This window comes from Cavia porcellus, unplaced genomic scaffold (genome assembly GCF_034190915.1).
Source record: "Cavia porcellus strain 051 isolate PalLab524CR breed Dunkin Hartley unplaced genomic scaffold, mCavPor4.1 scaffold_25, whole genome shotgun sequence".
Taxonomy (NCBI): domain Eukaryota; kingdom Metazoa; phylum Chordata; class Mammalia; order Rodentia; family Caviidae; genus Cavia; species Cavia porcellus.
In genome coordinates, this window is record NW_026947508.1 from 653,793 (window position 1) to 674,969 (window position 21,177).

The 21,177-nt window shown below is 45.9% G+C and overlaps 1 protein-coding gene across 6 annotated transcripts in view; it reads right to left on the reverse strand.

Annotated features, from left to right (window-relative positions):
- The window catches only part of Gnb1 (G protein subunit beta 1), a 61,921-nt gene that overhangs the window by 21,417 nt on the left and 19,327 nt on the right, over positions 1 to 21,177 (reverse strand). For 4 of the 6 annotated variants that reach the window (XM_063235114.1, XM_063235115.1, XM_063235111.1 and 1 more), the window contains exons 2-3: positions 10,556 to 10,602; positions 2,306 to 2,411 (exon numbers count right to left, since the gene is read on the reverse strand). In XM_063235114.1, the coding sequence (XP_063091184.1) occupies positions 2,306 to 2,362 (57 nt within the window). In that variant the 5' untranslated portion in view covers positions 2,363 to 2,411; positions 10,556 to 10,602. Of the gene's footprint in view, positions 1 to 2,305; positions 2,412 to 6,690; positions 6,756 to 10,555; positions 10,603 to 21,177 lie in introns of those variants that run through there. The other 2 variants (NM_001173058.1, XM_063235112.1) reach the window with 2 other exon arrangements.

The window sequence follows — 21,177 nt, forward strand, 5'->3', positions numbered from 1 at the left end:
TTAGCCATCAAATTTTTGGCACAAAGAAGGAATATAATCTCTTGCTTCTTTAGTTTTTTATTACCAAGAACAATGCTACCACAAAATGAGCTTTGTAAAGCTGTGTGTGTGTGTATATATTTTTGTGTGTAGGAAGAGAATAGGGTCTTGATACATAGCCAAGAATGGCCTCAAACTCTCAGTGATCCTTCTGCCTCGGCCTCCTGAATGCTGGGATTACAGGAGTGCACCACCACATCAGACTGAAGCTTACATTAAGCCATGCAAATTTTAGGGGATGGCAGGCATGTGTGACGGCATTAGAATCACAGCCACTGAAGATGCCAGGACAAGAGGATTCCAAGTTTGTGCCCAACCTGGGCAATTTAGCAAGGCTTGTCTTAGAATAAAATAAAAATGGGCTAGAGTGTGGTTCAGGACCAGAGCACAGGCCTAACATACACTATCAATTGTTGGCACCTCAAAAATGAGTGCAGGGTGTTGGGGGTGTGTCTTTTGGGTCTACCTGAACATGTATTTCAGGAATTTTACATGAAAACAAGTATTTCAGAACATATTTTATTAATTCTGGTGGAGGGGACATGCTGAACAATCCTGACCAGGGTAAGCTTTATTTATTTATATATTTCTTTAGTAATTTGAGACAAGTCTCATTATGTAGCCTAGATTGACCTCAAACTCCCAGTGATCCTTCTGCCTTAACCTCCCAAATTCTGGGATTTCTGGCCAAGGTCAAAACATTAAAGATCTAGATTTCCCTTGTGTACAATGAACTCAGTAGGTCTTTTACACACTGAGTTCTAAAACTCTTACAATCGAGGATTCTTTTTGCTACAGCTACTATTGAGTACTTCTTTCTCCAACTCCCAGTAGTGCACCTGAACATGCAACTGGCTGTTTAAAGGACAGAATTAGTCTTTACATTGCACTCAGAAGAGCAAACTGTTGTTTAGACTTGTACGGCATGCTACTAATTTCCTGGAAAGTACAGCTCTGTAAGGGTAGCAGAAGCCTTTCAGATGGTAATAGAATTAAAGAGAAAGGTCTTTCAAGCAAGCAAAACCTCTAAGTATACTAATATTGGATTTTCCTTGAGAAGCCCTACCTCCCTTTCTCTCACTCTTCATATTAAGTCTGAGGATACACATACTTGTACTACATATTTCTCTGTAAAGTGGTCACAAAAATGGAATTAATTCCCTTAAGACCTTCTCCTCTTTTTAAAAAAGCTCACAGATTCTGCAACTTAACATGTGTACTGATCCTAGATTAGAATCCAATGCTCAGGGTTATGGGTGCAGCTCTCTGGTAGCACATTTGCCTGGCCTACAGGCGGCTCTAGGGCACTGCCACAAGAAAGGAGGAAGGGAGGAAGAGGGAAGGAAAAGAAAATCTGTCATATTTTAGAATTCCATGAAAGCCAGTCTTTGCTTGAGTTTATACTTAGCCAGACATTTCTGATTTGTTTAGCAGTTTTTTTTAAAGCTGTAGGTTCTACAGCTTTTTTAAAGCTAAAGGTTCTAATAATCATCCTAAGGGAAAATGACCTTTCAAAAGTAATAAAAACTAAATCAGGGCACCTAAAATAACTACTTTTTTACTGTTTTAGTGAGTCCCCTACCCTAACCCCCCAAGCACCGATTCTGTCCTCCTCTTAGCAGCCACGCTCTCTGGGGATGTATATCCTCCAACACTGAACACAAGGAGCTCATGAAGCCAACTCCCAACGTGAAGACAACAGGTACAGGGAGACATTACCAATCTTACAGAAATATTTCATAATTCTTCAAATACAAATTATAATATGCAAGACAGGGGGCTGGGGATTTAGCTCAGCAGCATAAGCACCTGCCTTACAAGCAGGTGGTTTTGAGTTCAATCCCTGGTACCGATAAAAAGTTAAAAAAAAAAAAAAAAAAGAGAAAAAAAATATGCAAGACAAAATGCTGAAAACAACACTCACTAGGCCAACTATCTAATCTGTAATTAACACACTGAGCCAACTATGGTTTACTTGCAGCCTGGTGTGGTGGCCTAGGTGTGTAATTGCACACTGTGAAAGGCTAAGGCAGGAGGCTCACAGGTTTCAGCCCAGAAAGAGCAACACTTAGGAGATCCTCTCTCAAAAATAAAAAAGGTTGAGGATGTAGCTAAGTGGGTTCAATCTAGAGACACAGAAAAGGAAAGAGAAAAAAAGGAAGGAAGGCTGTCTTATGTATCTGTGTACTGTCCTGCCAACTGCCCTTCCTGCAGTGGGCAACTCCCGCCCTAACCCAAAGGCCGCAGAGCCCACAGCGCTACCCACTCTGATCTGGTTCTTGAGCTGCTCGGCTTCCTGCCGTAATTGGTCAAGCTCGCTCATTCTCAGGACTTAGTACTCTTTGCCACTGCCGCCGCAGAGAATCCGGGATCTGAAAAGACATAACATGGAAAATGCGCGTGAGTGCTGGGTAATGTGAGCAGCAGATGGGGCTCAATGCGACGTCGCACTATAGATCAGAGACCCTTTCCTCAGCATCTGCCACAACTTATACAACACTGGCCTGGGACAGAGCCTGGCATGCACCGGCATGTACAGCTCCATGATGCTTGGGGTGACACAATGCTGGGAACACTGGGATGACTGCAAGGAGGAAATGTTCCAAAGAAGCGACTGTCACAGCAGGACTTGGTCTCCCCGTCAATCAGTAACAAAGGACTCATTTGTGAGCACCACGCTGCTACAACTAGGACAATAACTTAGCAGACAGCACTGAGGCGACTGTGGCAGTGATCATGAAGATCTCAGGATGTCCACACAGCACTCTGGCCAGCCAGCGTGTCCAGTGGTCCTCCTAGCCCACTGAAGGAAAGGAGGCCTTGGGTCCCCAAGAGGCTCAGAAACACCCCTGACTTCTAGGCACAGGCTAAGCCCTGCATATCCACTCAGGTCAGGCAGACAGTGCCCCCCAAATCACAGATGGAATTATCAATATTTTAATCACTTGAGAACAGAATTAGCTCCACATGCAAATGTGGTTTTTGAAAAGGACTTCAATCTTCCACTCGAAGAGTCACAGGGTTAACATAACATACATCAGAAACCTAGTTAATAGTAGTTATTTTCTGGAAATTGAAAAACACATCTGGGAAAATTATCTGGAAGGCTCAAAAATCTGAGCTGTTAAAATTTCAAAACTTTCCTATTCTACACAGATACACCTGAATCACCACATCAGCCGCACTGCCTAACTCCTGATGTGTGCACGTTAATGACCACAAAAGCTCTCCTGACTGGTGCCGCCTCAGTATTGAGGCAGGTGTGTCCACAGGATGTAGCTGCAGCCTGAGGCAGAGCCCCTGCACAGAATAGCTGCTGCCACTGTGGCCTGGAAGGCAGGTACATGGCGACACTTCTAGAAGGAGTTCTGAGTGCCATACTGATTTCCAAAGGCCCTTCCTTCAGTGAGTCTTGTGAATCATGGGGAAGCTGCACTATGGAAGAAGGTGCCCAGATATAAAGCATTGCTGGTATTAGATGAGGGCAATGTCACATGGTAGGGACAGTTTCCTTTTACAGGAAAAAATGGTGATTCTTTTTCTTTTTCCTTTTTGACAGGGTTTTTGCTGTGTAGTTCAGGCTGGCCTCTTACTTGCTGTGTAGCCCAGGCTGGCCTAGAACTCACAGTGGTCTTCCTGCCTCTGTCACCTGAGTGTTGGGATTACAGCATGTGCCACTGGTTGATTCTTGTAGTTGGAGACAGAGTTTGGTTATGTTGCCCAGGCTGGTCTTGAACTTGTCAGCTCGAGTGAGCCTTCTACCTCAGCCTTTTGAGCAACTAAGGCTACCGAAGCATTCCCCAGCACCTGACTATTACTCTGTAGTCTATGAAGTGTAAAGATTGACATTCGTGGATGTTGCTGTATGAGACAACACAGGACCAACAGAATACAAAATGACGTCTTACATGGAAAGCTACGTTGATACTTTCTGTTTCCACTGTACTTCAGATGAGGTTAAGCTTAGGTGCTGAGCAGGGTCACGCATTCAAAGCTATGCCATGAGTTGCTCTTGGCTGTAACAAAGCCCTCTTCCTAACTGTACAGGGCCAGTCTGGGGAACATAAGCAGTTAAGCTCTAATGAAGTGCAGAAGTTAGAAGTTGTAGTTTACACAATGAGTGAGTGGCATCTGCTTCCAAAGAAATGCTGGGAAGCTGGGGTGACTCTGTCAGCACAGGTTATAGCAGCTGGCCCGAGGGCCAGGGTGAGCAAGGGAGCCCTGCATGTGAAGCTGGCTGCCCTGCTAGGCAGGATGACTGCTCAAACCTTTCCTCTACCATCTTTTAAAAACTAGATTATATACATATACATATACATATACATACACACACACACACACACACACACACACACACATATAAATAAATGAAGTGGAAACATGTTTACATGACAACCAGCCAACTACATTGCCTAAGGTTAGAGAAACGAGTTCGTTAAAAACCTAGTCATCCTTTTGTTTTTCAAAGAGTAGGAAAATTTACTGGGGAATAGGAATAGCTTCTGAGAGACAGAAAGAGTCCCAAATGGGTTGCCCTCGCCACTGGGGATCAAATCCATGACCTTGCACTTTCTTTTTTTTTTTTTTTTTTTTTTTGTCTTTTTCATTTTTATCAGGACCAGGGATCGAACCCACGACTGCCTGCTTCCAAGACAGGCGCTTATGCCGCTGAGCCCAGCCAACCTTGCACTTTCCTGGCAGGCGCTTATACCCTTGCACGTGCTCAATCCCTTGCCCCAACCACTCTTTCTTTTTTTTTTTTTTTTTTTTTTGGTCTTTTTCCTTTTTTATCGGTACCGGGGATCGAACTCACGACTGCCTGCTTGCAAGGCAGGTGCTTATGCCGCTGAGCTAAATCCCTAGTCCCTAACCACTCTTTCTTATATTGGCTTTTTCCTTAATTTTTTAAATGTAGTACTGGGGCTGGGGATTTAGCTCAGCGGCATAAGCGCCTGCCTTGAAAGCTGGCAGTCATGAGTTTGATTCCTGGTACCGATAAAAATGAAAAAGCCAAAAACAAACAAACAAACAAACAAACAAATAAATGTAGTACTATGTATTTTTGCAATACACAGTGAGCACGCTCATCCTGGGAGAGTCCATACTACATCTTGATCCTTTTTTACTCCCCTCCTCCATCCTCAGACCTCCCCCCCCACCTTTTCAAAGAATACCCTTGGATTCACTGACCCTACTCATTTTAAATGAAAAGCCCTGCTTAGCTCAGTGACCTCCCAAAATTTCGCAGTAACACCAACACTACTGGCTACTCACAAGCACAAAGTACAAAACCAGCCCGCGCCCTTCACTAGTGGGTGCAGAAATGACTAGCACTGCCTTTTCATCATAGCTCCTTGACAATCAGTGAGCGCCCACGGGGCCTTGAAGAGACTCAAACCAGTCTCGGTGTGTACATTTAAAAACAAAAATTGGTGGGGGAGTACCAGGAATTGAACTCAAGACCTTGCACTTGCCAGGCAGGCACTGTGCCACAGTGGAGCTATATCTCTAGCTTTTAGCTGAGCATGGCAGTGCAGACCTGTAATCCCAGCACTCAGGTGGAGGCAGGAGGATCATTCCAAATTTGAGACCAGCATGGGCTACAGAGTGAGCTCAAGTCCAACCTGAACTACACAGCAAGGCTCTGTCTCAAAAAGAGAAAAAAAGAAAAGAAACAAAATAAAACAAAAATCAGCCCTGTGAGTACATTTTTAAGAAAAAGGATATATCTATTTTTACTACTAATAAAAAAATAAGATTTCTGTAAGACTTTCTCTGATCTATTATTCACAGAAGTGTGAGAAAGAAAAATCCCGTCAGGCAATTAAAGTTTTTAATACGGAGACTAGAGGACACAATTTTTAAAAATTTAAATGTCTGACAATGGACTTCTTTTTCTCACTATAGTAGTCTGTGTATGGGACAAATTTATGAAAATATAAAGACAATAAAACTTAAAAAAAGAGTTTGGGGATGGACTCACATACTTGTAGCCCCAGGAGCTGGGCCAGCAAAGGCCCAGGCCAATGCCATTCACCACACTCACCCTCTGCAGCAGCCGGACCTGAGCAAGATCCAGGAAGAGGGGCTCTGTGCTCCTTCCTTCTCCCCACGCACGCAGAGCTTGCTTACACCCACCTTAGAGCTCATAGCTCTGGACATTGCAGCCAAGGAGCATGCATGCTCTTCTCTACACCTCTCCGTTTAGAAAAGCAGATGAAGTTAACCGTTACGGCTGCTGGAAGACCTAAACCTTATCACTAAGAACAGTAACATAGCCAAGCACAGCACCTTTGTAACATCAGCACCTGGGAGGCTGAGGCAGAAGGCTCCAGGTTTGAGGCTAGTCTGGGCAACACAGGTAATCCAAGGCCAGCTGAATTACATCCTAGGAACCACACTTAAAAACAAAAACAAACCCTGACAACATCATAATAATCTGGAGGCATGCTTAGTATTTACTAAATGAAAACCAGAATATAAACTTGGAAACAGTAATTTTCATGGTTTTAGGTCCCCATTTATATAATACAGCACTTGTATTAGTTATTGGCCATGTTTTTTCTATTCAATTGCCCAATATTGATAATACTGCTAATATTACTTTGAAAATTTAAACAAATGAATGCACATGTTGGAAGTCTTACTCACAATTGACTGTTTATCCTTCTGCCCACCGTCCTTGTCCCCAGCCCTTCCGGAAGCCCCACCATCAGTCTGCCCCACACCGGGCAGGCCCCACTCCTCTGTGGGATGCTCCAGTAAGCTCTCGAGGTGCTGAGGCCGCACTTTCCAGCCTAATCCACTAAGACAGGGCCTGCTGAGGTCTGAGGTCTGCTTGTGACCCACATCTGCCCTGGGTCTCATCTAGAACTGCTGTTCTGGAACTGCTTCTCACGGGAATTTAAATAATGTGAAAGCACACAGCAAGGGAACAGCTCAGTGCCCTGGGCTTGGTCCCCAGCAAGAGACAGGGAGATACCAGAAAGAACGACGCATTCACGTATTCTTACATGCGCTGCACCACTGTTTCTAAGAGAATGCCTCACACATGCACTGCAACTGCTCCTGGTGGGGCACCACCATTTCCTGATATCCGCACAGCTGCACCGCACCCCTCCAATTGTGGCCTGTGAACTAAGGGAAGAAGGTGTCAGTGTCCCCAAGCCCACAGTCACCAAGGACGACTTCACTAATAGCAAAAGAAGTAATGTCAAGAGTCTGGTTCTGCAAACAGGAAGGGAATGTCTCCTACCAAACTGCCTTGCCCTTTGCTCTAGTTACTGCAAACAGGAATGGTGGCACTGGTGTCACAGGCTAATGTTAACTTTAAACGAGGCCATCAGTCTGAAAGCACTCTGCTAACCTTCCTGTGATTAAATACGAAGGGTTCCCTCCAACAGAGCAACTTCAAAGTCAATGGTTAGCATCAGTGGGAGTCAGATGAGTAAAACAAACACTGCTAGCTGGGTGTAGGGTCACAACTATTATACTAGCATTTCAGAGGCCGAGCTAGGAAGATCACTCAGGTTTGAGCTAATCTGTGCCATGCAAGGCTAGCCTGAATTACACAGAGAATCCTGTGTCAAAAACACACAAGCCACGCCCAATGGTGCACACCTGGAATCGCAGCACTCAGGATGCTGAGGAAGAAGGATCGTGGAGAGTCTCAGGCCTGCCTGGGTTCCACAGTGGGTTATAGTGTGCTCAAGGCCAGCATTAAATACACAGCAAGATCATATCTCAAAAAACAAAAACTAAACTCCCCAAACAAAAAACTGCTGTCCTGAGATGCTTAGCAATTCTCACAATCATACCTTAAGATCATGACAATGTCTATGAAGTCACATTACTAAAAGTAAATCTGGCGAAACCTTTTAGGCCCAAGTTCCACAACACTTGGGAGGCTCTAACAAGGAATAGGTCCTGTGAGACACTCTGACAAAAAGGCCCTAGGTGGAACCTTGGTTTGTCTGTCAGAAAAACCTCTGGGGACAGGTGTGTCTTAGGAGAACAAGGTAGCAGCCACCTGCAACTCTGACCTTACTCGAACCATACTCAGGTCAACTGTATGGCCTACCCCAGACTAATGGCACCTGCAGTACACGGAAGCCTGGAGACGTGAAGTAAATGCAACAGAAAGGAATCACTTTTTAGGTGTAAGGACAGTGCTACATTTATCTAATGAGCCTCTGTATACAAGAACAAAATGTTATTTCTGCAGCTTGCTTCAAAACAAATTAAGGAGGGACATAGGTGGAGATGTATGTATATTGAGATCAGCAGCAGGCGCCAACACTGTACTATGCTAGTGGAAGTCTTGGTTTTTTGTTATTGTTGTTGTTGTTTTGAGACAAATCTTGCTATATAGCTCAGGCTGGCCTCAAGCTCACCACTACCCTCCTGCCTGAGGAGTCAATGCTAAGATTATAGGTGTGTGCCACCACGCCCAGCTTGCTTACAGAATTCTTAGGCCACTTGTTACATTTATATCTGTTTTGATTTTCCATTAAAAAATCCCGTAAAATGCTGAGTGCTTTGGATCTTGATTCAAAATCCAAATGTCCAAGTGGAGTACAGTGGTTCTGGCCTAAGCTCCAAGACTCATGAAGCTGAAGCCAGATCAACACCAGTCTGGGCAATCTTGGAGAATCCTGTCTCAAAAACAACAATGAATAACTTAAAAATCTGAATGAAGCAGAAATCTAGCCTGGGTATCAATGGCTTTGCTGGGCCGGGTGAAGGATCTGAGTTCTTCAGAGTTAGAAATGCTGACTGCGTAGCAGTGAATGACTGAACTGAGGGATTTGCTGTGCAACACTTTAAAGAAGAAAGGAAGGAAAGAGGAAAGGGAAGAAAAGTGATTAAACAAAACTGGAAAATCCTATAAATATTGAAGCACTTTTATGTCTGAACATTTCCTAAATACTTTTAAAACAATAACCAGTATTTTTTTGGCACTGCTTAAATACCACATTTAAAAATGCACTGAACCTGTAAGACAAACAGGCAGACACATCTCAAGAACAAAATCTCCAACTGAATAGAACCAAAGTCTTGGCAGCCCAGAGCAAGTCCTGCTTTCCCCTGCATTTACTCCAATGACAAGAAAGTGACTCAGAAAGCCTCTACCTCAGTGCTTACACATTTGTTTCAATGTTTAAATGGCCAGCCTTGGGGCTAAATAACCATGTCTGCAACATGACAAAGACTACTATTCAAACCAGTGTGTCAGCACACACCTGTAATCCAGGCTGAGGGAAGAGGATTACAAGTTCTGAGGGCAGTGTGGGCAAACGTGAGCCTAGGTCTCAACACAAGATGAGGGAAGGGTGAAGCCCCAGGCTAGAACATGTGCCTACTGTGATAATGCCCTGCTTCCATCCCCAGCACACCCCTCAAAAAAAGGAACAGAAAGAGAAAAACACATAAATACCCAGGAATGTTCTTTAATCCTCTCCCCCAAAGGGTCTGGGGACATAATTAAGTGGTAAAGTGCAGGCCTAGCACCTGCAATTTCTGCATCTCCTTATTCCTCCTCTCTGACACATGGCTCCCACCTGCCACTGCTCTTCCCTCCCTCATCCTACAAGGCCCACAATCTCAGCACGACGGGAAACCAGTGTGTGAGTGAACATCAGTACACATAGGAAGTATGTACAGGACCTGTGGGTAACCTGTGCTCGGCAGCTGCAAACTCCTGGATGGCTCCTGCTTCTTACCAAGCAGCATGGAGTCTTCAGACCCAGGCAATCTACTGAGCAAGCTGCTTTCTTATCAAGCTTAGCAGGGTGCCAGATGTGGTGGCACACACCTGCAACCCCAACACTTGGGAAGCTGAGGCAGGAGGATTGCTGTGAGTGTGAGGCCGGTCTGAACTACGTAGCAAGTCCTTGCCTCAAAAACACAATAGCGGGGGCTGGGGATTTAGCTCAGCGGCATAAGCACCTGCCTTGCAAGCAGGCGGTCGTGAGTTCGATCCTTGGTACTGATAAAAATGAAAAAGACAAAAACAAAAAAAAACAACAAAAAAAAAACACAATAGCGGGCCAGGGGTTTAGCTCAGTGGTGTAAGTGCCTGCCTGGCAAGCGCGAGGTTGTGAGTTCAATCCCTGGTACCAAGAAAAACCCAAACAAAAAAATGACAGACAGACTGACTAACAGGACAGACAGACCAAAAATGATTGGGGATGCAGCACAGTGTGAAGGTGCTGGGTCAATCTCTAGTACCATGGAAAGGAAAAGTGTCTGAGGACATAATTAAGTGGTAAAGTGCAGGCCTAGCACCTGCAAGGTCCTGAGGTATATACCCACTACCATGAAAAAGAAGTGGGTGAACTCCAACAACAACAAAAAAAATAGGTTGTTAGAGGTACAACTCCATAGCAGCACACACACTTAGCACGCAGGGGACCCTGAGTTTGATCCCCAGCAATATCCATTACACACAGAAATCCTGAAGAAATTTAAATGTACCTTAAAAATTGATGTATATCAATTATATATGTGAAATTACCTTAATTCAGAAGTGCTTCTGATCTGGACTCCAACACGTAAATCTCCCTGTAACAGAGAACACTGTTTGTGTGGTATTCAGGTTGTGGTGTTTTGTGACTAGCTGCACTTTAAGTAAGAGCACGCTTGTCAACTTCTTCTCTATTATCATGTCACCCCACCAAACTGTCATTCAGTAATACTGTAGCATTTCATTTTTCAATGTTAAAAGAAAAATCTGACCTCAACTTTTTATTTTGAAAACCTCCCCAGAAAAGCCGCAGGAAAATACCTTGGAAATGGCTGGGGTTATGAAAACCACTGTGAGCCAGGATTTAGCTCAGAGGCCCAAGCACTTGCCTAGTAAGTGCAAGGTTGTGAGTCTGACCCCCAGTACCAAACAAAAAAACAAAAACCACTGCAATTCAATAGATTCCCCTTGGCTGGCAGCACAGAGGACCTGGCCTGCTTTCTAAGGGGTCTCTGGCTGGTCCCTAAGTCCTGGCTAGAGAAACATTCCCATGCCTCTGTAGTGTCCAGGACACAGCCGGAAAGAGCGCAGGAGAGACAGCCAAATCCCCCAGACACACTTCAGTCAAAAAGGAAATTCTAAGTCTAGATCATTCCTGAAGTAGCGAGTGGTACCTTCTGGAAATTAAGTTAGCTACAAGCATGTACAACGGTCCCCATGTAAACCGTGTTGAAGGGCTACAATCTACCTATGCACCAGGTCAGGAATTCATAGGCCTGCACATACATGCACACCAGATTAGCTCAGGAGAGATGTCAATAGGCCAAACTGAAAAAGTACATAATTGTGGAATTACACTGCTTATGTAAAAACAAGCACCTACTTTTCTGATAACAGAAGTAGGTATGAAACAAAAGTTCAAAACTTCCAAAAGTTAAACACAGAATTTCCACATAACATAGCAACTCTACTCCTAGGTACACATGCAAAGAACTGGGACAAGGATTCAATACAAATAGACATTAGCGTCCTAGCAGCTGTATTCATTGGCCGGAAAGTGGAATCTGTCCAAGTTCCCATCAATGAGTGAAATGGACAAACAAAATGCGGTCTATCCACAACATTACTCAGCTGTAACCAGGAGAGAAGCATGGATGCCATGTGCTAACCTGCATGAATCATGTAGAAGTTATATAAGTTCAATAAAGCCAGACATGCAAAGCATGATCTGGTTTCTATGAAAAATCCAAAATAGCCAAATGGATCAGACAAGAATGCAGTGGTCACCAGAGTCCCTGCAGCAGGAAAGAAGTTTCCTCAGGGGGCAACAATGAACATGCAGAATCAGGCAGAGGTAACAGCCGCACAATGCTGAATGTACTGAATGCCAATGAACTGTTCTCTTTAAAATGGCTTAATTTTATGTTATGAGAATTTCATCTCAAAAAAGAAAATGTGGGTGTGGAAGTGGAAGTCAGGGAACACAGAAGATAATCAGTAAATGCAAACGACTGCCGCCTCCAAAAACCTTTGCTGCAAGGTGGGTCCCTCGAGTGCAGTCCTGAACTCGCACCCTCGCTACCACTGACCTAGATTCTAGGTGAGGTCACTGGCGGGTGCTCAATGCCCCCCCACCCAGCTTATAATCACTACCAGGGGGCCTCAGGAAGCAACCCTGGTCCCAGGAAAGAATTCATCCTAATGTTAGGGCATATTAATCCCATCCTCTGAATATAACTCCTTCCAGGAATGTTCCATACTAACAGAAAGGAAAAGAAAAATTAGGCAGAAAAATCGCACTGTGTGCACGATGTCTAGACTGTCTTCTGTTCAAGTTATTAAGCAAAGTTCAAGTTCCCTCTTTTCCCGGAGAAGACAGTAGGTGATCAGCGTGTGTTCTTGATGTAGGAGCCCGAGTGGCTATGGTGACGGGAGAGTGCTGGGGGCACTCACACTGTCCCACCAGTGCAGCCTGGAGACACAGAGCACTGAAATCAAGACCCACCTGCAGGGTCTTCCACTGAATCCACAACCTGTAGAAATCAGTGCTAAGGACAGGGCAGGGCTACTGCTCCCACAGAATGGTGAGCCTAAGCCAGTAGTACCAACTTTGAGAACTAGAGACTTAATAGAACCAAAGCCTACTGTGGGAATCTCACAACTACCCTTGATGGGTCCAAAGATACAATGGAGAGCTGAGATACAGTAGCTGCTAGCAGCTGACAATGGGTCCAGGCAGAAGAAAGACCACTCCTGGCAAGGAAAGACTCATGAAGGTCACTCTGAAGGCGTTCTAACAGGCCTGGCATGGGTGTGGAAATGGGAGGTAGAAGTACTTGCTAAGCATCTATCTTCCCTTTAGAAATCCTGCAGACATGGTAGCACACAGCTGTAAATGCAGTCCTCAGGAGGTTAAGGCAGCAAAAGTAAGTTTGAGGCCAGCTCGGGCTACACAGCATTGTGAATCTGAGGCCGGCCGAAACTACAGAGTAAGACCTTGTCTCAAAAATGAGAACAAAAATGAAAAAATAAGCCATCAGAGGACTTAAGGTTAGAGATTTTTAAAAACCAGGCTGAAGGGACTGGGCACGTAGCTCAAGGGCAGAACATGTGCTTAGCATGTGTACAACACTGGGAAAGGGAGAGAAGGGGAGAGGGAGAGGGAGGAAGAAAGGAAAAGGCAGAGGGAGGCAGGGGAAGGGGAGAGGAGACTGGAAGAGAGAGGAAGGTGGGGGGACAGAGAAACACCTCAGGAGTTCATAGAATCATTTCGTCAAAACTTAAAATAATTAAAATGCGAAAGACGCCAGAGTAAATACAAATGTATCCGCTTTATTTGCAAACATAGCACACACACAAAACTCCTGCAGTATCTCAGTATACCAATGCAGCTACTCAGCTCTGTCCATCCACCTGGCCAGGGAGCAGCCTCTTGCAAGCACCAGCCCACTGTCCCGTCTCCCGTGGGTGGCCACTACCCACACCTGCAATGTGACGCCTTTTTCCTACCTGTATTCAAAATACTATTCTTCTCAGCACTGGACAGCAATGTACTGGGTGCTGGGTTTCTGTTTGTATTTGTAGCGCTTAGGGCTCCATGAGCTTCACAGATCTCTGGTTTGTAGTTTTTTCTTCCTTTAATAAAATTTTTTTTAAAAGGGCCAAGGAGGCCAGGGATTTAGCTCAGTGGTACAAGCGCCTGCCTGGCAAGTACCAAGTTGTGAGTTCAATCCCTGGTACCAAAAGAAAAATAAAAAGAAATGCTGGATATTATGTATTTCTTACTATATTATGTATTTATCACAACCACCTGTGTGTTAGGACTTCTGAGATCTCTTCCAATAAAGACCTGTTCCATTTAAAATAAATAAATAGGCCAGGGATATAGCTTAGGGGCATAAACACCTGTCTGTTAAGTGCAAGGTCATGAGTTTGATCGCCAGTAGGAAAAAAAAAAAAAAAAAAGAGGGCTGGGGATTTAGCTCAGTGACATAAGAATCTGCCTGGCAAGCTCGAGCTTTTGAGTTCAATCCCCCGAACCAAACAATAAATGAAAAAAAAGGTGATGGAGACTGAATCCAGAGCATCTGCACCAAGCTTTGTCTCATTTCTTTTTAATTCTAAGACAGTTGCACTAAACCACTAAATTTCCCAAGGCTGGGTTTGAATTTCTGATCCTCCTGCCTCAGCCCCCAGAGTGCTGTGATGACAAGTGATGTCACCACCACGTCTAGGTGGCAGTCTTTGCTGAACGGAACATCCTCCATGCTGGCTCCTCACACTCTTTCCTTTCCTTATATGCACGTTAGACCACATGTGAGCCACAGTGCTCTGGGGTACCCAGCTGGTTCAGGAATAGTTTTTGAGGTTCTTCTACCATCCTTGTGTTCCTTTTCCCTGGCTGTACCCAATGTCTAGAAAACTACCTCTGCAGTGTTTGGAGCCCAAGCCCCTCCTCCATCTACAAGTAACCTTGTTTGATACCCTTAGAGACCATTCCATGGGACCTCACCACTCATAGATGCCCTCCAAGACAAAGATCCCCCTGTCCCCAGCCACCCCTGCATCCACTGGTGCCCCCAGTGCTTTGCTCTCCATGACTCCTTCCAGCCCTCTGCCTGGGCTCCTTACCAATCTGCTTTTCTACCCTACCTCCTTTCTTTTTCGATCCATCTGAACATCACTGCCTAATTTATCTTTCTGAAGGACAGTTCTGACATGTGACTCCTCCGCTCGAAAGTCTTCAAATACTCCTCCTACAGATGAAAGCCCAACTTTTAAGCTATGCTTAATTCATCACGTTCTGCCTACCCAACTATGTCCCAACCCCCTCCTTACAGTCTGAGTCAGAAGCTCCAAGGAGGCCAAGCCAGGGTGACACAGGTACTCTGCCAGATCTGGACCACTGTCTCACACAGAAATGCTGGAGATGTTACTGTTTTATAGAACCGGACACAATTTTAAAAAGCAGAATAGTCACTTATAGTCAAGGAAAACTTAGCAGCCTAAGGCCTAAGTATGTAATGTTTCCTGGACAGACTCACAGAATAGAAAGTGGTCTGTGGACAGGCTTTCCCAGCTCTGTGCTGAACAGGCTGCACTCAGGAGGCACTGGAAGAAGGGAGCGGTGAGGAGGCCTCAGCTCCCTGGGGTGGGCAGAGGGGTTTGTCTGAGAGCCACACATCTCCAGCCTGCTTTTGTGCCAGCCAACAACATGTATGTGGATGAGTACACACAGGGAAACACTATGTGACCATAATAAAAGAGGACTAAGTTTTAAGTTAGCCATAAAACACTTAATGAAACGGCCTCCACACATAGGTCTAGGCGCCTGCACTTACTCACTCTACAACCATCTGCCAAGCCCCTACTACGTGCCAGGCACAGCAGAAAGGGACTCTCAGGAGATGGGCGGCTCTGGCTGCCACAGGGCTCACTCTGCCATTGAGGAAGGCATACATGATGTCCCAAATTCTGGTGTGTCAGGTGCTGTTCACGAAGGACAAACAGGATCAGAAGAGAAGGCTGAGGGGCTTTTGTAAAGTATCCACAGACAGCTGTTCTGCCGAGCCGGACAGCCAACCAAAAAGTCCCATGGAGAAGGACAAGCAAGTGTAAAGTCCTTGATTTGTCACCTGCTTAAACTACACGCTGACAAGCACTGCCACTTCCCTTTCTTGACATGAAAAGCAAATTAACTTTACTGTCTCAACCCAGGAATGCTTGTTCTTTTTTTTTCTCCTTATGGTACTGGGAATGGAACTCAGGGTCTCCCACATACCAGGAGAGTGCTCTACCACTGGGTTATTTTGTCATCTTCATATTGTCCTATTTTGCAGCAGGACCTCATTCAATTGCCCAAGCTGGGTTTCAACTTAAGAATCCTCCTGACTCAGCCTGCTGAGTAGCTGGGATTACAGCTTTGGACTACCACATTCAGCCTATCCTTCTCTAAAATTCAACTCTGTTAGGGCCAGATGTGGTGGCCCACACCTGTAATCCCACTTGGGAAGCTGAGATAGGAGGACTGCTGAGTTTGAGGCCAGTCTGGGCTACACAGTGAGACCTTGTCTTCAAAACAAAAACCAACAAGCAAACACACACAAGCCCCAAAACAAAACTCCATCAAGTCATTCATTAATGAAAAATGACTAGAAGCAGAAGAAACAAACCACTTCATGACAGGATGAATAACCCCCAGGGCCCTGTATTTGCCAGCTGGGAAGATGAACCTCAGAGGTAACCTGGGTGAGGAGCCACCTGGTGTTTGCTTCCTGGGCAACTGGGACAAGAGCAAGGCAGTTTCCACAGCCAGAAGGTGTGGCCTTGCCGACCTCCAGAGAGAAGCTGGGCAGACTGGGGAAAACTGCGCAGTGGGCTCTCACCCGCCTACCTGGGCACTGGCTAAGCCCATGCACCTTTTTCTTTTTTACAAACTGTTAATACCTCTTGCCTGTCCTACCTAAGTCTCTGGTGATGAGCTGGGAAGGCTGAGACTATAAATACTGACAACAGTTGACTTTCTTTCAAAATTCAAAAATGGCATTGGTTCAGAAGGGCCAGTACTGACTTTCTTACAGAAGCATCCTAGAAATAATACAGCAAAGACATTGAAGGCCAGGTACATGGACAGCACATTCTAATTTAGTCACTTTATGTTTCCTCTAGTTAGATAACTTTATTGTCCAATTATCTGTCTCAAAATCCTGTTTAATAATGACAAAGTAAAAAGAAACTGGAAAGGGCGTGGCAGTGCACACCTGTAATCCTAGCACTCCCACTGGGAGTCTGAGACAGAAGGATCAAAAATTTGAGCCCCACGTAGGTTATTTAGCAACTTTATGAGATCTTGTTTCAAAAATCAAGTTTAAAAAAGGCAGAGGGGATGGCTGGGGGTGTAGCTCAGCGCAAAGGCCCTGGGTTCAACTCATAGTACCAAGGAGAAAAAAATAAAATGGAAAAAGAAACTGGATGTTAACATCTACATCTTTTAGGAAATGGCTAATTCTGGAATTGAAAATTAAACTATTCCTACTTCCTCCCAATCTCTTCTCCTCGATGCCCAGTAAGCACAGAGACAGGATCTTGCAAGTCCAGGGTCAGAGGCACAGCTGGACCCAGGAAAGAGAACAGGAAATGAGGCAGAACCCAGGTGGGGCTGCTGCTCTGTCCTCTCACAGTCCTGTCTGCACTGAGCACTGTCACCTGGCCCATGACCCAACACAAGTTACAGTCATCCTCCACCACAACCACCAAGTGTTAGCTGTCTGTCTCTACAGGAAGAGGCCTCTGTTCTAGCTTGCTCACTTGGTGCTGTCCTCCGGTAGCACCAGAGAGAACACAGTGAGTCCTGTGAGCAGCTGCCCCTGCTATAGGGACAAAGGTGGGTCCCTGGAGGAAAGCCCAGAGAGCTAAGCAAGACTGGTGTCTGGGACCCAGTGGCCAACTGCTCTCCAAGGCACGGCACACAAGCACTGCTCTCTTCACCCTGATGCCACCTCATCCAACCAGCTGAAGAGTAGGCCAAAAATACACAGAACAGGAAATAATGCCATTTCCCAAAACACGGTCAACAAGGCACGTGGCCTTTAAAAATGAGACAACTGTAAAAATTTCTTGAATATGTTTTTCTTTAAAAGCATTCATAAGAGCTGAGGATTTAGGTCAATGGCATAAGCACCTGCCTGGCAAGCATGAGGTCTTGAGTTCAATCCCCAGTACCAAAAAAGAAAAAAATATCATTCACAAATATCCTTACTGTGCTACCAGCTTACTGTATCAAAAGTAGGAGGACCAAGGCTGTAACCTGGGGCACTTAATAAATGCAGTCACTTGGTACCTTGACAAATCATTTATGTTTGTAGCTCAACTGTCACACTGGCTAAGAAAAACTAGAAGCTATCTTCTCAAAGCTTGTTTTTAACTACTACTTAGTTATTTATTTTTGTTATTGACATAAGGTTCTGCTGCCAGGTAGCTGAAGCTGCTCTCCAACTCTCACTGATCCTCCTGCCTCACTCAGCCTTCCACACAACGGGATTACAGGAATGTGCCAACACATTTGGCTTAACTACTTTTTTTTGGTGATAAATTCTACTTCCCCACAGAAGTACATGATGAGCACTGATAAGGTCCCACTGCATAGCCACACACTATTTTTACAGACTGTCTTGAGACAGCCCCTGTGGGCTGTCAGTACAGTACAACTGACTGGGGGTGGGGAGCATCCAGTCCTTCCCTCCCTGCCAATAGCGTCCAGCAGTAGCGAAGTCCAGCAGGCAGAGCCCCTTCTTGTGGGAACACAGCCCCACCTGCCACAGGGACCACTTCTACAACTGTGAGCCATGCAAACCTCAGCTCCAATACCTCAACCAACTCACAGAAGCAACTCAAAACTGAGGAAACCTTGACCCCTGCTCAAGAAGTTCCTGGTCCCAACAGCAGATGGCGCTCAGGCACCAGGCCCTCCTGATGAGGTCACATCCTAACAGCTGGGTTCTGGACAGCTGTTTTGATTAAAATGCAGGAACTGCACAAACAGCAACACAGCACAGGAAGTAAGGCGGGTGGAGGCCAATCTGACTCTGAGTAGATGTATAGTCCATTAGTTAACTCTGGCTATTTAAGAATATAATAAAAATAGTTTTTCAACTTAGGCATGCTGTGGCCAAAGTACACAGACACATTCTGGGATACTAGGGTTCCCTGGATTTGCAGCCTGAGTGGAGGCTCAAATCTGGCCCTCACAAAGACGATACACCAGGAGGGGCTGAAGGCAGGGTGGAGAAGGGACAATAATGAAGAGAGAGGGAATGGGTCAAACTGAGGGAGAGAGGAGGAAGTGGAGGCAGAGAGAACAGAGGAGGCAGTAGGGGCCACACAAACCTACCCCCCTCGGCTCACCTCTAGCCCCACCCCAAAAGCCTCTCTCATGTGCTGAGGTGATGGGCTGTAAAGCAGGTAATATGCTACACGTGCACCAAGAACAGGGACTATCGAGCACAGAGACTATCCCATCTACTCAGGTGGCTGAGGCAGGAGAAGCACAAGTTTAAGGCCAGCCTGGGCAATTAATTTACCAAGACCCTATCAAAAAAGGAAAAAACTAAAGAAAGGAAGCAGCAGCAGCGCTAGCACACACATGATCCTGGGTTCAATTGACAGCACTGTCAAAAGAAAGAAAAGAAAAGAAAAAAACAGAAAAGAAAAGAAAAGAAAAGGACTGATTTCCTAGCTTTTGAGTCTGAGAACAAAACCCAGCAGGAAACTACCTGCTTTTCTGCCTGTGGAAAGTGAGCTCCCAGGGAAAGTATGGTTTGCAATGTAGCCTTGAGGCTGAGGGCTGGGGAGGCAGGATACGAAAGGCAAGGACACACACTGAGGGGGGACCAAATGCAATCAAGGACCGTGGAGTCCAGCAGTCACCTGGTGCAGATCTTCCAAGCAGGGGAAGCACAGACTACCCCCTCACCCCACTGGCCCATTTCTGTGGTACTCGGCATAAAGTGAGGGTTATCCCACAGGATAGGCCTGCCCCTAAACTACAAGAGTAAGAGAACAGAACTGTCAGCTGGGGCCAAGGATTTAGCAGATTTAGCTCATTGGCATAGAACCTGCCTGGCAAGTGAGTTTGAGCCCTGTTACCCCCCACCCCCGCCACCACCAAAAAAACTACAAAAAACAAAAACTGCCATCTGCTGCAATACACATTCCCAGGCTTGACCACCTCTGTCACAGGGAGTCAGAACGATGTGGTGAGGAGACAGTCAGGCTCAGAGTGAAACTGAGATTTTGACAACTTGCCAAGGTTACAGAAAAACAGGCCCTCTCTTCTCAAAGCACACACTTCCATGTAAAGGAAGAAAAACCAATGTGAATTCTTCATCCTTTTTTATAGTGTGTTCTCATTTGCTCTAAAAACTAACACATGTACTAGGAGAGCAACCAGGTATTGGGCTTCAGTGGAAGGACAGAGTCTAAACTAGCTCCCTGCCCCTCAAGGCCCAGAGCTGCCCCTTGGGAGGGAAGGTGGGCCCCACCCTGCAGGGGCCAAGAGGGACCTGACCATGGCAGCGACCTGCAAGCAAAATAAGACGAGAAGCTAAGCTCAGCAAGGACACAGAATTGTTCCTTGGCGATGCTCACGAACAACACAATAGGGAATGTGGCAGAATTCAAACTGCAGGCAGCAAGGGCCATGCAAACAATACCACACACAGGAAACCTTCCTTGGTCCCTTGGCCCCTGGGATCCTTCAGTTCAGTACAGGGTCAGCAGGAGCACTGCAGGTGCTAAGCAGCGTTTGAGCACCTGCCCCAAATGCACACAGTGAGGAACCCTCACGTGTCTCTCTCTCCTCTGCTCTCAACAGAGTGCAAATGGGCAGGATGGAGTTGGCTGGCAACACACAGCAGCAGGTCATGGCACTCATGCAAGCTCTGCAGAGTTGGGGCCAACAGAGCAACATTCACAACCTCCCACCTTGGTAAAAGCCAGACCAGCTTCAGGAGTGGGTCCTGCTGAGGGGGAACGTGCCCCACAGTCAGCTTAGAGCTCACAGGACCCCGACTGCCACACCCATGCAATGCCTTTCCCATGGCCCAGTTGCCAGCAGTATCCTGGTATTCTGCACGTGCAGCAGTCCTGCTGACAACTTGAGATCCTTGCTCCTCTGCCTCAAGAGCTTCTTTTTTCTTTGGAGGTGGGGGTTACTGGGGATCGAACCCACAGCCTCCACACTGAACTTATAGCCCAGGGTCTCACTAAGTGGCTCATGTTGGATCCAATTTGGGATTTTTTTGCCTTAGCCTGCCAGAGCACTTGGACTGTGGGCATGGGTCGCCACATCCAGCTAACGGCCTCCTTTTTTTTGTACCAGGGATCAAACTTACTACCATGAGGACCTCCTTTTATACCTGTTATGGATTAAAAACTGGTGGTCAACTTAACACCAGCTGGATTACATCAGCATGGCTCTGAGAGCAGATGTTCCACCTGAGGAAAGTTGCCAGCATAAATAGAGACATTGAGAAGGAGAAGCCATTGCATTGAGGTATTGTGAGTTCTCCTACAAGTTGCTGTTTGAGCTGTTGGTTCTGCTGGAGAAGCTCTGATCCTCACATCGAGCCATGGCTTCCTGGCTCCAGAGAGGAAGACGTGTGCTGCTTGGTCGC